Source organism: Saccopteryx leptura, chromosome 5 (genome assembly GCF_036850995.1).
Source record: "Saccopteryx leptura isolate mSacLep1 chromosome 5, mSacLep1_pri_phased_curated, whole genome shotgun sequence".
In the NCBI taxonomy this organism is placed as follows: Eukaryota; Metazoa; Chordata; class Mammalia; order Chiroptera; family Emballonuridae; genus Saccopteryx; species Saccopteryx leptura.
In genome coordinates this window covers 5415249-5431431 of record NC_089507.1, presented here as the reverse complement: position 1 = coordinate 5431431, position 16183 = coordinate 5415249, and the positions used below count along the sequence as shown (strand labels likewise).

General features: G+C 52.7%; 1 protein-coding gene across 4 annotated transcripts in view; it reads left to right on the top strand.

Annotated features, from left to right (window-relative positions):
- The window catches only part of SLC2A9 (solute carrier family 2 member 9), a 117003-nt gene that overhangs the window by 32569 nt on the left and 68251 nt on the right, over positions 1-16183 (top strand). For 2 of the 4 annotated variants that reach the window (XM_066384527.1, XM_066384528.1), the window contains one exon: positions 4182-4280. In XM_066384527.1, the coding sequence (XP_066240624.1) occupies positions 4182-4280 (99 nt within the window). Of the gene's footprint in view, positions 1-1391; positions 1565-4181; positions 4281-16183 lie in introns of those variants that run through there. The other 2 variants (XM_066384529.1, XM_066384526.1) reach the window with 2 other exon arrangements.

The window sequence follows — 16183 nt, the reverse complement described above, 5'->3', positions numbered from 1 at the left end:
GCTGGACATTCTCACACGTGTATGTGACACGACACGCTCCCAGCATGCCTGCAGAGCTCCACGGCTTATTTCTTTTATTATTATTATTATTTTTTTTTTTGTATTTTTCTGAAGCTGGAAATGGGGAGAGACAGTCAGACAGACTCCCGCATGCGCCCGACCGGGATCCACCTGGCACGCCCACCAGGGGCGATGCTCTGCCCACCAGGGGGCGATGCTCTGCCCCTCCGGGGCATCGCTCTACCGCGACCAGAGCCACTCTAGCGCCTGGGGCAGAGGCCAAGGAGCCATCCCCAGCGCCCGGGCCATCTTTGCTCCAATGGAGCCTTGGCTGCAGGAGGGGAAGAGAGAGACAGAGAGGAAGGGGGAGGGGGTGGAGAAGCAAATGGGCGCTTCTCCTATGTGCCCTGGCCGGGAATCAAACCCGGGTCCCCCACACGCCAGGCCGACGCTCTACCGCTGAGCCAACCAGCCAGGGCTCCACGGCTTATTTCAATGTGTGTTTTCCATTGAACCAGTTTTCTGGCTTCTTCTCTCTTTTTTTTTGTGGACTTGGGGCCACCCTGGCCTCCTAGGGGCTCTGTGTTCCGCAGACACACCTGCTCTCTGCCTCTGGGAGCCAATGGCCAAGGCCAACTGTCCTAGGCACAAGGTGCTTCTCTGACAAGGCGAATTAATTCTCACACATCCTCTCTTGCGAGTGGGGTCTGATCCGCCGTAATGCTTCGCCTGCGCCCGTCGGGGGCGGCACGTGAGAGGCGCATTTCCTCAGCCAGTGCAGAGTGAGCGGGACCGGGTCAACCCCCAGTGGCAGATCCTTTTACTGCCCATTTGTCCCAGAGCTGCAGGGCGGCCCGTGGCCATCTCCAGCACGGGCTCCTGGTTTCTATTTCAGCCTCAGAATAACTCTGCAGGGCACTCAGGGTGGGGTCCGCCTCCCGTTTGGCACTTGTAAACCTGGTAGCACAGAGAAGCTAAGCAACTTGCCTAAGGACACCCAGTAAAAAGAAAAAAAGTGGTCACTGTATTTCATCCATGCTCAGTAAAAGCATCAAAAGAGGAATACAGGGGTGGAGTCAGGGTTGGGACTCCACCAGGCTTCTGCCTAAGCCGGTGACCTTTTCCTCTGCCCAACCCGCAGGGAGAGGCGCCCTGGGTTTATGCTGGCCTCTCCCCTCCCTGCACGATTACCTTGTCAAGAAGGAAATAAAAAGTTCCTAAAGGAAGCATCCAGACCCAGAAGTGATTCTCGAGAAGACAGGTGTCCCCTCTTGCCCCAGTTGCTGTTATAACCTGAGTAAGGGGGGAGGGGGCACATTATCCATTTCCTGTTCAGACAAAAGGAAATTGCCACACTTCCGGTGTGGCACCCGCCCCCTCCCGTGGACTCTGCCTCTTCACCCAGCGATGCCCTGGCAGAGCCCCTGCCGGGCGGTGTGGCAGGAAACGGAGCATGGACTCCCGGGAGCTCAGCTCAGCTCCCCTCACGGGGGACCCCACCCACCCGGGGCCCCCCAAGGGTGCCCAGCCGAGGAGCGGGAAGCCAGGTGGGAGGAGAAATCAGGTAAACAGAGAAACCGGCTTCTGTACCTACCACAGAGGGCTGAGTCCCAGGGTGAGTGTGGCTGTCACAGAGGCCACAGGGCTTTGCATCTTGGTCCCTGTGACTTTGGCCAAGGGGCCCCAACTCTCCGGCTGCAGTTTCCTGGGGCCAACAGCACCTTCTGGCAGTGTGGCTGGGCCCATGTCATGAGACCATGCTGGCTGGTGTCCCTTTTTCTCTTTCCTATCTCCACAGAGGGCACCTACCTTCTGCCCCTGGGGCTGGTGGTGAGAGGTGGTGGGCACAGAGGGGGCAGGCAGGCGCCAGGGGCTCCGGGAGGTGGCCCCCACCTGTCTTTCCTTCTCCACCCACTGACGTGTGCAGACGAGCGAGAGGGATGGTACTGGGAGGAAGGGCGGCCCAGGGAGAGAAGATGCCTAGCACAGCAGGGACGGGTCAGGAGTGACACGTGATCTGAGACCCAGAGGATGAAGTTTAGAGACAGCAGGTGATGGAGAATGGTGTTTTCCTTCCAAAGTGAGGTTCTGTTCCGTCAACAAATCCCCTCGAGTTCAAGCTCCTCTTACTGCAGAAAAACACAGTTGTCCCTAGGTATCCATGGGGGATTTGTTTCAGGACTCCCGCGGACACCAAAATCCAAGTCCCTGATATGAAATGGCATAGCATTTGCATATTACCTATGCACATCCTCCGGTATACTTCAAATCATCTCTAGTTCAGGATAGTGCTCGATACGCTGTAAATAGTTGTTATACTGTATTGTTTATGGAATAATAATGAGAAGAAAGTCTGTACTTGTTCAGTACAGACACAACCATGGTGCAAGTGATGATGAAGCAACAGTGTAACTTTTTTGGGGGGTATATTTTCAATCTGAAGTTGCTTGAATCCACAGACGTGGAACTGGTAGATACAGAGAGCTGTCTGTATTGCACCCCCATGGCCCATAGATCCTTCATCTCGCCCTCCATTCCGACACCAGTGTCTCATCTGCAGCAGTTCAGTGCCCGAGAGCAGAGAGCAAGAAGCAAGACTCCCCCTCCACCCCCCCCTTAAAAAAAAAGTAAGACCCCTGCCCATTGTCCAGCCTCTGCTGCGGACATGCACGGGCACCTGACACAGAGAGGAGGATCTCACCTGCTTTAACTCCTTTCTTCGGCATAATATTTTAGGAGGTGGGTTTAACATCACCCCCACTTTAAAGATGAGGACACTGCATCACTGAGCAGAGATGTAATGGTCTAAGCTTACACAGTCACGAGGGGCAGAGCTGGGGTCAGACGGAGCAGAACCCAGAGAGGAATGTAAAACGAGGAGGTGTCGCTTTCAGGGAGAGGGCCTGGGCAACGGATCTCAGGTGGTCTCTAGAAGGGGGCTGCAGGTTGATACAGCCACACAGGCCAGGTCAGGGGAGACCTGGGCACGCCCCTCAGGCAAGAGCCCTTCTGTCTGACTGGGTCGAAGGGCGTAGGGAGAGAAAACAGAAAGAGTAAACAGCCTTTCTGAACACTCACCACACGCACGCCACACTCTACACGTACTCACCCCTCAACAGCTTGACCCCTCCACCACCTGTGCAGCCGGTGCTGGGTTTAGACCCCATTTTACAGCTGGGCAAGCTGAGCCCCAGGAAGGTCAGGAAACTGCTCAGGTCCCACAGCTGAGTGGCGGGGCCGTCTGGCATGGAGCCCAGGCTGGAAGAGGCTACCAAGGTGGGCAGAGCAGGGATTCGGATTCGGCTATCTGGTGCCACTGCCCCTTCCAGAGAGCAGTTGACCGACACAGCTCCCTGAACTATGGACCTCATCTGTCTCTTGTTTACTGCTGTATCCCTGGAGCTTTGACTCAGAACACACACACACACACACACACACACACACACACACACACACACATTGAATGATGGCCAAGAATGTGCCTTCCAGGAACACCTGGGTCCCTTCCATCTGGTGAGTGGCCCACGTTCCCCTGGGCAGCCCCTGGGGCTGGCAGCCCCTCCTGTTTCCAGCTCTTGCCAGCTGGCCAGTCTTCAGCGAGGGGCCCAGGTGTTTCTGCTCCGTGGTGTTGTCCTGGCTGTGGCCGTCCTTGGCTGGAGCCACGGGGGAGGAGTACATGGAGGCAGTGCCTGGGTGTCGGGGCCAAGTTCCAGAACTCTCTTGTCCGCAGGTCCTTGTCCCAAGGTGCTCATGCTGGCCCGTGACATTGACCCCTCAGCCTGGAACAGGGCATGCGTGGGTGCGTGTGCCCCTGGGCAGCTGGCAGAGGCCCCCAGGCCCGAGGTGAAGAGGCAGGAGGGGAGAGGAGGTGTGGTTGGCAGTGGGTCACTCCCAAGGGGCTGGAACCGGACCACCTGGGACACTCTGTGTCTCTGTGTCCTCACCTATAAAATCAGGAGAAAATAGTACTGATCTGTGGATTCCATGACATGATACCCAGAAACTGCTTGGAACAACGCCTGGCCCCCTAGCTCTTAATGAAGGCCAGCGGCTCCTGCCGGCATCTTACTCTGGCTTTGCTTTGTGCTCCTCGGTGGGTTTGAAAATGCCCAAATTCGGCTCACATAGCAGCAGCGTGCAGCCGAGCACCAGGTCTGACGTGCTGTCTTCTCCTTTCCCAGGACTGGTCCTGCTCACTCATCGCGGCTTCCCTCGTGGGCGCCTTCGGCTCCTCCTTCCTCTACGGGTACAACCTCTCCGTGGTGAACGCCCCCACTCCGGTGAGTGCCTTGTGGCCGCGGGATGCGCCCGGCAGGGGGCGCTGCGGGAATGCAAAAAACTCAGGAGTGTTAGTGCCCGGCGCTGCCTGGTACCGGATTCTGCAAACCTTTGCAGGCAGGCTCGGTGCTAGATCCTTGCTGGACCCCAGGGTCCGAGGTTGGTGGGGGAGGGCAGAGAGAAGGACACAGGCTTCTGCCTTTTAAAGGGCAGATGGAAAAGACAGATACAGACGCTGGTGACATTGCTCAGTTCCTTGAGGTTGGAGTGTGGGCCTCCCAGAATAGTGGAGGATGAGGAGGGGGACTTCGGAGGTGCTAGGGGCAGATTCTGCAGGTCTTACTCCCGGGCAAGCTGCGTGGAGTCTGAGGAGCCACCCGGGTGGGGGTGGGGGGCTTAGACACAATTTCCTGATCTGTTCTATTTGTTTTCACGTCTTTTCATCTGAGCTAGGGGTCACTTGAGAATATGTTGGTTAAGAGCCATCATTGGCTTTTGCTTTCTCTGGAACTGGATCACGGGGTGCAATTCCTCCGGACCCCCTAACAGGTCCTGCTGGCTTGCCCCTGAAGGTTTGGTTCTCACACCTACCTGGCCTGTTGGGTGTTGGTGCTGCCCTTTCCTGGGGGTGCTGGCCCCCACCCTTGGGGTAAGGTGGCTGGGGGTGCGAGGTAAAATTTCCTGGAGCAGGTCCCGAGCGTGGGGCGAAGGCACAGAGATATGAAACGTTTGCCCAGATGCCGCAGATGCACAGGCAGGCTGTGGTTGGAGCGCAGGCTGGGTTTCGGAGAGCCTAGGGCAGGAGTTATGGGGTAGACAGGAGCCAGGCTGTGGGCATCCTTTATTGTGTTTTTATTCTTTATTGTTAACATTGTGTACGTTCCTTTGAAAACTGGATTCTGATGCTAACAATGGTTTGAACACCAGGGAGGGGGTTGAAATGGATTCCCCTCATGCTTGCAGCTGCCAAGGGCGCTGATTTTGTCACTGTGATATCATCCTGAGACGGGGATCTGATGTGTCCACATTTGTCTTTAAAAAAATAATAATAAAAGCATGGGGAATTTGCATTCCTGATTCATCCGGAAAGTTCAGCAGAGACTCCGGGAGAGAGGAAAGACCCTTTGCACGCACGATCCGGGGAGCAGACGTGTAAAACTCACACCTGGGATAGAACGACATGAGTGGAAACTAGTGGTTTAAGCAACGACTGTGGGAACACGAGCAGGCGGCATTTCTGTCATTGTTTCCATTTTTTTACGTGAATAACTTATTTTCTCGAGCAGTTTTAGGTTCACATGAAGTGTCCCCCAGGAGAGACTCAATCAGGGTTTTATCAGGGGCTTGGCAGGCACCCAGTCCCCAGCTCACAGTGGGGAAAGCGGGTGATCCACACACGCCACGCTGTGTGCACGGGTCAGGCCCCGTGAACCCCTCGGGTCAGTTGTGGGAGTCGTGGAACCTTCCTGAAATCCACGTTCCCTGAAGCCAGCCCAGGGCCAGCCTTGCACCTGGCGGCACAGAGGAGGGCGGCCTCAGGCCAGATGTGCAGATGTCTCTGCACAGGAGGCCTTAGCTCTGCCACTCTGGTGACATCAGGTGGCATTGCTGGGCACAGGGTTGTGTGATTCTTATTTCAAAGAGCACAGTTTGGTGGTGGGCACTGGCGTAAGGACGCCGTTCTCCTCGCTGCTCCGGCGCTGTCAGTGGTGCAGCCTGTCTTTACGAACCCCTCAGGCCCTGTGCCGTGTTACACAGAGGCGCGTGTACTCCAGCCTGTCCATAAACGTGTTCTATGTATGTGCGTTTTTACAGCGGCACTCCTGAGAAGAATTTTAGATGGGTTCATGTCGGGCTCTGTAGAATCAACAAGGAACGTGAACACCGTAAAACAGATTACACCGTCTTTGACCCAACACCCCCCAACCCCCCGTTGTCTGGCAACCTCCTGTCATCACTTGGAGGTGGGGTGAGCCCGTCTGCCTGGTGGCAGACTGCATAGTTCCATGTGTTGCCAGACGTCTGGTCTGGGAAATAAATACTTCCAGACCCTTATTTTGCAGACAGACAACCTGATCTCTGTCCCGCCACCAGCCACCCAGCCTTTCATTCTCAGTGTGAGCTTCCTACGCACCCAGCACTGTGCTCTCCACTCATTTCCACATTCACTCCTCGTGGGAACTCCTTATGGAGAGATAGGGTGTCACAGATGAGGAACCTGGGGCACAGAGAGGTCAAGTAACTATCTCAAGGTCTACCAGCAGTGACAGACGTGGCAGAGGTGAGGGCTGAATAACCTGGATTCCCAGGACCCTTACCCACTGAGGACCCTTCCCTGAGAGGCAGAGCGATGTGCTAAGGGCACAAAAGGACTCGGGGCGGCGGGTACAAACACTCCTTGAACCCGAGACTCGACCCTTGGCTCAGTCTCTTGTCCTTTAACCGTGTATAGCCTCTTAGTCGTTCCTTTGCAGTTCCAGCGCTAGTCAGCACCAACCATGATGTGAATATTCCTTGATGAATTCAGTTTAAAAAAAAGTTCTCTTAGCCTCATCACCTCTTCCGCGTTGGGGGAGCCTCCGCCGGACTGGGCTGGTCCCGCAGCCTCCGGTCTGCACCGCCTCGTGCAGCCGCCACACGGTGGTGCTCTGCCGCACGCACATCAGAACCTTCTTTCCGCGTGCGCACCCTCCAGCCGCTCTCCGCACCCCGGGGATTAAGCACGGACTCCTTGGGCGGGCAGTCCAGGCCGGTTCTGACCAGCCCCTGCCTGGTTCTCCAGCCTTTCTCCAACCCAGCAGAAGCACTGGTGGCTCCTCCGCGGCGGCCCATGGCTTCCGGCTCCGTGCCTTTGGGAATCCTCACTACTGTCGCCCCGCCGAGCCCACCCCACCCCAGCCCAGCCCTTGCCTGTGCGCCTGACCCGGGTCACGTGCCTGGGACTCCACGGCCTCTCCGGGCTTCCTGCGACCACCGCCCCCTTCACCCTGTGCTAGAACCGCGCGGTTCCTCTGCTGCTGTCTCCGCGATCTCACGCCCCCCAACGGCGGGGGCTGCGGAACTGTCTCTGGAAGACAGGGTGGGAGCCCGCACCCCAGTGGTCGGCGGTACAGAAGCAGGTATGCAGAGCCAGACACGGAGACCCCAGCACGGGCCTCTTGGCAGCACAGGCTGGGAAAGGAAAACACGGGATCCGTGAACGAGGTGGCCCGGAGGAGGCCCACAGCGCAGCGAGGACTGTGGCCTTCAGCTGTACAGCAGGTCTTCGATGGCTGTCCCTTGCTCACCGCCCTTCTGTTGTGACATTGACGGAATGCAGCAGGCACTTGACTCTTGGTTTCATCAGTGCGGACATGGTAAAATCGGTTTAGTTATACGTCCTTTCGCTTTTAGTCACGGAAACTATTGATGATGCTAGGTGAGGAATTACATAATAAATAAAATGTACGAGCTACCTGTTTTTATTCTTAGACAGTGACCGACCCACAGCAGAAGTTTCACTTTAAAACGCAAACACTCATTTGAGAGCCCGTTCGGAGCTGTGCAGTCCGAGCCAGTGCCAACACATAGGAGGTCCACAAACCTCCGATTCTCAGGGAACGTTTGTGCAGAGAGTTAGCTGAACACCTCCATCTCCCGGCCTCTGCGGTCACACGGCCTCCGGGCTGCCTTTCGCCGGGGCCTTTGCTAGATTCTCCTTTGGCGAAGACAGATGTTTCATTCTCAACGTCATCACTCCGAAACCGGCTTCCGGGGACCATTGGAGAGAGGTGTTTATGGGGCCACGGGCCAGGCTGCCTGTCTTCCAGCGCACCCCACTCTCTGCAGGGCCCCCCACAGCGGCGCCTCGCAGTGAGTGATAGGAGGCCGGCCCCTCTCCCAGCGGGCCCCCTGAGCGCCCAGAAAGACGGAGAGAAAACTTCCTTCCAACAGCATCCTCTTGGGTCCTGCACGTTCACCCCAGGGAACTGGTCATGGCTGCGAGCGTGTTCATAAGAGGCTGCAGGGTGGGGATCAGCAGGCAGCTGCACGTGCTTGACTCAATGAAGTACTGAGATGGGGGCCAAGGTCACGTCCAGGAATGACCTTCTATGCACGGGGGTCTCCTGTTCATTGGGCAGCCCGTGAAGGGGTGCCCCTGAAGTCCCGGGTACTCATTCCAGTGTCTCTGAAGGCTCTCGACCCTGTAACTACTTGCTGTCACCCTCGAGCCCTCCTGCACCCCTGCCTTCCTGTGGCCTTCAGCTTGGAAATTATCACAGTTTCTCCTGCTCTACCCTGCTCTCCTTGGGGTTATTGCCTTGCCATTGCTCTTGTAAGCCCATAACAAGGCTTACCTGACGCTTGCTGTTACATCAGTAAGTGCGCCCTTGTACTTATCTGCTTACCTTCCACACGTCAGTGCGAAATGAGGAGCCCACCAGTGGGTCGCTGCGTTCGGCTCTGAAGTCGGGCAGACCTCACACAACTCCTCCGCCCCAGGTCAGCCGTGTGACTGTGGGTGCCAGAAGGCTTGCTCCCCCCTCTGTGAATGAGGGTTTCTACTGAAGCATCCACCGGGTATAAAAACAAATGTCGGAGACTTTCAGAGGTATAGATGTAACTTTATTGGCCAGTTTCACCTGCGCAGGGGCGAATTCCCGAGATGTCCGTCTGGAGACACCGTACTCAGTAGGAGCTGCAAATGGGAATCACCCCTGGCGCTTACAGCTAGTTCCTTATATATCCTAAGTGAGCAACATAATACAGAAGCAGAAGTGGCAGTTACCTATTGGCTAAGGGAGTTGCACATAGCATAGCAACAGGGGCTAGGTCTAGCTCATTGGCGAACTTCAAACATAGCAAACATAAACTTCTGATAAGGGTCTCTGACCAATGGAATGCAAACGTTTGTCTTCCTTTGTTCTTAGCCTTACAGGGTCCCTATCATTACCTCCCTGTCTCTGCTTCTACACTCTGGCAATCCCAGCACACTTTCCTGAATTTAACAATTTGATCTTTTCTTGATCCTTACATTCCCTACTCCTGTTGGGGCATAATCAAACCCTTGATTCTTCATCAGAGGGAAGGAGGGTGTAGGGTTGAGACAGGACCATTAACTTAACAGTGTCTATATGCTCTTTAATGAAAGCAAGTAGTTTATTTAAAATTATAGGGCCTACCCTGGCCGGTTGGCTCAGTGGTAGAGCATTGGCCTGGCGTGCAGAAGTCCCGGGTTCTATTCCCGGCCAGGGCACACAGGAGAAGCGCCCATTTGCTTCTCCACCCCTCCCCCTCTCCTTCCTCTCTCTCTCTCTCTTCCCCTCCCACAGCCGAGGCTCCATTGGAGCAAAGATGGCCTGGGAGCTGGGGACGGCTCCTTGGCCTCTGCCCCAAGCGCTAGAGTGGCTCTGGTCACAACAGAGTGATGCCCCGGAGGGGCAGAGCATCGCCCCCTGGTGGGCAGAGCGTCGCCCCTGGTGGGCGTGCCGGGTGGATCCCGGTTGGGCGCATGCGGGAGTCTGTCTGACTGTCTCTCCCCGTTTCCAGCTTCAGAAAAATACAAAAAAATAAAATAAAATAAAATAATAAAATTATAAGGCCTAAGGATATAAGACACAGGAAGCCAATACACGGACCCAAGAGTGGAAGTAGGTATGGCAACATTCCATTAAAGTCACTCCACAAAGGGCTTTCGAAGAGTTCTCTTCTTCTTTTTACTAAGTCCTCCTGTAGTTTCTTTATTCTATCCCTGACTATTCCAGATTTGTTAACATAAAAACAGCATTTCTCCTGTAATGCCAGACAAATTCCCCCTTGCTCTGCAATTAGTAAATCTAGACCTCTCCTATTCTGTAGGACCATTTCAGCTAAGGAATCTAATTGATCTTGTATGTCTTGGATGGACCGAGACACAGATTGGATATCGTCGATCAACTGGTGTGATAATTTATTATAGGAGTGAAGGGCCACCCCTAGTCCAGCCGTTCCAGATGCTATTGCTCCAGTTACTCCTAGACCAACTAACTGGGGGATTAACGTAACCGCTCTCTTGAGCCATCCACTGATGTAATCTAAAGTGGGAACAGGGACGGGTTCATCACCAGGGATGATGTCTATATCTGGCATTAAAGTTACTAGTACACAAACCCCGGTCCAATTCACAGGTAAATAGGAGAAAGCTAAATTACCTCTGCATAGCCATACCTTCCCCATATCTGCACATAAGGGTGAACTGGAGTTGATGTACCGGCTGCAATTAGCAAAATCTGCCAATCCAACATCTATGTCTAAACTATTATTTTGTGGGTAACTGATTACACAGGAAACACTGAAAAACTCTAGGGGTTGAACTCTAAAAGGAATGTTGCCACTGCAGTTTCTATTTCCTGAGACAAGAGCAAGTGCAGATTCATTAACTGCGGAGGGGATTGCAATAGGTATTGGTGTGCCTAGAGTCATACAAAGCCAACAGTCAGCAGCCAGAATTGGGTTGGTAAGGTTCAGAGCCTTATAGGTAGCTAACAATATCTCAGAGGTTTGGGTATCCAAATCAACGTCCCGGCCTTTAGGCAATGTTAGAGGGTGGTAGTCTATTCTAGGGAACATGTTCTCAAGTATTTGCTCTAATTTCTTCTGGACTCAAAACTCTCGTACTGCATCTTGAGGCCCACCCCCATCTGAGATATGCAGCGCTAGCTCCCTGGTCCAGCACACTGGTTTTCCCGCTGTACCTCTACATGAGGCTTGCATATAGTGGTTTGTCCCAGTATCTGGTGCTTTTCCTTCTCTGTTTCTTATTAGAATTGCAGTATATACTGTCAGATTGCCCTTAATGCATTCTTGTAATTCCTGATAGCAAGTGGAATGCATTTGATCATAAATGGTTTCGCACTCCCTGGGGCACAACTTATCCTTTCTTAGGGTTGGTGGCTTACTGTGTGTGAGGCTTTACACGACAGACCCAGCGTTGTTCTAAACCCCCCGTAGGTAGCTGACTTTGTGTTCCTCGTGACCATCCCCCTGAATTTAGGGGTCTGCCTGTTTTAATATCCATAAGAGTGGGTATCCACCGTTGATAAGTGAGGTAGGCTACCTTATTGGTGCAGTCTACTGTCCTTGTCCATTGCTCAGGTGGTACACTATGTGTGCCACCCCTACACTCGCATGGGGGCCCATATAATTTTCTAAGAAATGTTCCAGGGTCTACAGGAGGTCCAAACCCACTGTTAGCAAAATCAAATAGTATTCCTAGGACACAGATGAAAATCTTAACCTTAAAGGATCCTTGGGGTCTGTATGTACTCTCCATCGCTTGGGATCAGTCTTTTGTTCACTGAGCGTAGCGGGCTTCACGTGGGAGAGGTGAATCCAATAAGGTTTCTCAGCCACCTTGACTGCAGAGGGAGTGCTGAGTAATACCTGGAACGGTCCTTGCCACCGCGGTTCTAGGTTTCCTCGGCGGCGGTTAAGGATCCATACCCACTGTCCAGGGTCCGGTGGTGAGGGTCTCTGGGTGTCGCTTCCCGATTCTGCAATCCTTTGCTCCCGCAGTTCCCTTACTTCTCTCCGAATCTGTTGCAATGCCTGTAGGGACTTGAGGAAGTTATGATTAGACACTTCTATTTCCTCCCTGGTAAGCTGGGGAACCAGGGGAACTGGTTGTCCGAACATGAGCTCATAGGGGGTCCATTTATTAGTGTAAGGTGTACATCTAACCCGGAATAGGGCGAAAGGGAGTAACTCTACCCAGTTTTCGGTGGTCTCCTCCTTTAACTTAATTAGTGTTTCCTTCAGAGTCCTATTCATTCTTTCTACTTGTCCTGAACTTTGAGGCCTGTAAATGCAATGCAATTTCCAATTAATTCCTAGCCTCTTAGCTAATTCCTGGGAAATCTTAGAGATGAAAGCTGGTCCATTGTCAGATCCTATAGCTATAGGGATTCCATATCTAGGGATGATCTCTCTTAGTAGAATTTTACAAACTGTGGAAGCGGTTTCACCCTTGGTGGGAAAGGCTTCCGTCCATCCTGTAAAGGTATTTATTAGCACAAGTAGATATCTGAATCCTACCTTACCTGGAGTCATTTCCGTGAAATCTTTTTCCCACAATTCTCCTGGGCACTTTCCTCTATACCTAACAGGAGGGGGAAGCTTCTTGTTAATAGCGTTGACCTTAGCACAAGCCTTACATCTAGAAACTATAGATTGAACTATATTTCTAATCTGGGGTCCCCCATAATACTTCTTAATTAGTTGTTCCATCTTATTTTGCCCTAAATGGGAACTTGCATGGATCTCCTTTGCAATTTCTCCTATTACTCCTTGGGGTAGGTAGAGTCTGGTGTCAGGAAGTTCTATCCACCCCTGCTTATTTCTTTTACCCACTAATTGCCTTCCCTCTTGCTCTTCTTCAGGAGCATACTTAGGGTCTGGAGGCAGCAAGGGTTGAGGCAAGAGCGGAAGAATGTCTGCAGTCCCTCCTTCCGCAGTTTCTCTGGCAGCCATGTCAGCAAAACGGTTTCCTTGAATAATTGGAGAGTCCCCCTTTTTGATGTCCTTTGCAATGAATTATGGCTACTTTAGAGGGGAGCCAAATAGCATCAAGCAGGGCTAAGATTTCAGTCTTATTTTTAATTTCTTTTCCTCCTGCTGGTAGCAGGCCCCTTTCTTTGTAAATAGCACCATGAATGTGGGCAGTGGCAAAGGCATACCTGCTGTCCGTGTAGATGTTGGCCACTTTGCCCTCAGCTATCTGGAGGGCCTGCGTCAGTCCAATTAGCTCTGTCCGCTGCGCAGATGTACCTTTTAGTAGTGCCCTTTGCCACAAGACACAGTCCTGGGTGGTTACAGCTGCTCCTGCATATCTTTGTCCATCTCGGACATAGCTGCTTCCATCAGTGAACAGCGTGAGGTCTGCCTTCTCGTAGGCCTGGTCCCGAAGGTCTGGTCTGGCCCCTGTGACAGTGTCTAGTATCTGTCTGCAATCATGGACCACTGTTGGGTCCGGTAAGGGTAGCAAAGTAGTAGGGTTTAGGGCTGCTGTCTTCAAAAACTGTACTGCCGGCGGATTCAATAGCTGTGCCTGGTACTGCGTCAATCGTGCATTGGAGAGCCACCTATCCGGTGGTGCATGCAGCACTTGCTCTAGATAGTGTTCCCCAATAACTTGAATGTCCTGGCCCAATGTCAGTTTATTAGCTTCTTTGACTACGGTTGAGGTAGCAGCAAGTGCCCTCGGGCAAGTTGGCCAGCCAGACGCTATGGGATCTAGCTTTTTGGGCAAGTATGCTACAGACCTCTTCCATGGCCCAAGCTCTTGGCTAAGGATTCCTAATGCTACCCCATTCTTTTCAACAATGTACAGCTGAAAGGGTTTGGCCATGTCTGGCAAGGCCAACGCTGGGGCAGCCACTAGGGCCTCCTTCAGTGCCTGGAAAGCTTTCCTTTCCTTGTCTGTCCAAATAAACTGTTCTTCCTTTCCCCTAGTCAGCTCGTGCAGAGGCCTGGCCAGTTCGGCGAACCCTAGTATCCAAAGTCTGCAATAGCCCACTGCTCCCAGAAATTCTCGTACTTGCCTCTTGTTAGTAGGTTCTGGGATTTGTAATACAGTCTGAATCCTTAGACTGGATAGTGTCCTTTGTCCCCCTTGTAAGTTATACCCAAGATAACTTACAGTTTGGGTGATAATCTGGGCCTTCTTGGCAGAGACTCGATACCCCATCAGCTGGAAGTCCAGGAGTAGGTCTAGGGTGGCCTCTTTACATTGTTCTTCTTCTGCTGCGGCAATGAGAAGGTCATCCACATATTGAAGCAGTACAACTGATGGATGAGCAGCTCGAAACCCCTGCAAGTCCTTGCTCAGAGCCTCATTAAAGATAGTGGGGGAATTTTTGAACCCTTGGGGAAGCCTGGTCCATGTATACTGCCACACTAGTCCTTTCTCTGGATCATTCCATTCAAAAGCAAATATGTCCTGGCTCTTGGGGGCTAATGGAATACAGAAGAAGGCGTCCTTCAAATCTAGTACTGAGTAATAGGTATGAGTTGGTGGCAAAGAGCTTAGTAAAGTGTAGGGATTTGGCACCGTAGGGTGAATAGTCTCTACCCGGGCATTTACTTCACGCAAATCCTGCACCGGGCGATAATCCTGAGTCCCAGGCTTCTGGACTGGAAGCAAAGGTGTGTTCCAGGTTGACTGACATTCCCGGAGGATACCTGCCACTAATAAGTGCTGCAAATGCTGTGCTATGCCTTGCTTAGCCCATGCAGGTATGGGGTATTGCCTTACCTGCACTGGACTAGCGGTGCTCAGCAACTGCACTATGACAGGTGGCTGATGGGCGGCTAGGCCTGGTGGTTGGTTTCTGCCCACACTCCGGGCACCTGTTTCCATAACTCCTCTGGGACCCCAATAGCTTCATCCTTACCTTCCTGGAGGGCTGCTATCAAATATTCTTCAGATATGGGCACCGTTACCTCAAGACTACCTCCCTTGCTGTTCTCTTGAGAGCTGCTATCTTGTTGCTGGAAGGTGATGGTGGCATGGAGTTTCTGGAGGAGGTCTCGGCCCAACAGAGGGTAAGGACAGTCTGGAATGATTAGAAATGAATGGGTGATGGTGCCACGGCCCAAATTAGTAATTCTTGCAGTGGCCCGTGGGTAAGTTACTGCTTTTCCCGTTACGCCTACTATCTTTGTAGTTTCTTTTTGTATTTGTCCTTGAGGGCTTTTCAAGACTGAGTAGGTGGCTCCCGTGTCAACTAGGAAATCAGTGGGCTTTCCTTCGACTGTCAAGGTGACCATGGGCTTCTGGGAGCCAACAGGGATAGAGCCCCGGCCCCGTCAGTCCAATTGGAGCAGTACTTGCGATTCCCAGTCGGGCCTTTCAGCCCGCAGTTTAGGGCAATCCTTCTTCCAGTGTCCCTTCTCTTTGCAATATGCACACTGATCTTTGTCTATTTGCTTCTGCGGTGGGCCTCTCCCCTTGCCTCAGGGCTGCTGCCCTTTCTTTCCCTTCCCTTCCCTTCAGACTTGTGAGAGGCAAGGAGGACAGCCGCTCTTCCTAATTCTGGGTCATCCCTATTTACGTATACTTTCTGAGCTATTTCTAATAGCTTACTTCTATTTTCTCCCTCGAACCCCTCGATTTTCTGAAGCTTTTTTCTAATGTCTGATGCAGCTTGTGTCACAAAAGCTATATTCACTAACCTGCGATTTTCTTCAGCCTCTGGATCTATGGGGGTATAAACCCGGTAGGCCTCCATTAGCCGCTCTAAATAGGCGGCAGGGGATTCTTCCCTTCCTTGGATAACCTCACTTACCTTACTAAAGTTGGTGGGTCTCCTGGCTGCTGCTTTCAGACCCCTTAACAGAGCCCGGCGATAGTGGAAGAGTGCTTCCCTTCCCCTAGGGGTGTTCGGGTCCCAGTTTGGAGGTAGTTTAGGAAGGACGGTTTCAATCTCTCTGTCTGTTCCTCCGTCTTCTAATATGGCCTTTTCTGCCTCTCTTGTTATTCTGTTTCTTTCCTCGGTAGTGAAGAGAGTGTGTAAGACCTGCTGGCAATCATACCATGTTGGCTGGTATGTCCTAAAAACAGTCTCTAACAAGGATATTAGGCCCTGAGATTTCTCAGAAAAAGATGGGTTCTGGTGCTTCCAATTATACAAATCACTGGTAGAAAAAGGCACATAAACAAGGCGGGGAGGCGCCCTGGGGCCAGCGTCAGGCGCTGGCGGTGCCTCCCGTAGAGGCAACATGGCAGGGCCTCCCGCCGGCCTGTAAACCGCTCCTCCTCGGGTGTGTGTGGACTCAAAAGTTCGCTAACGTCCTGCTGTGTAGAATCAGGTTCCTCCGGCCGCTGATAGGGTAGGGGGAAATTCACTGGATCTAAATGATCTTCTTTCTGGTGCCCCAGGCAACACTG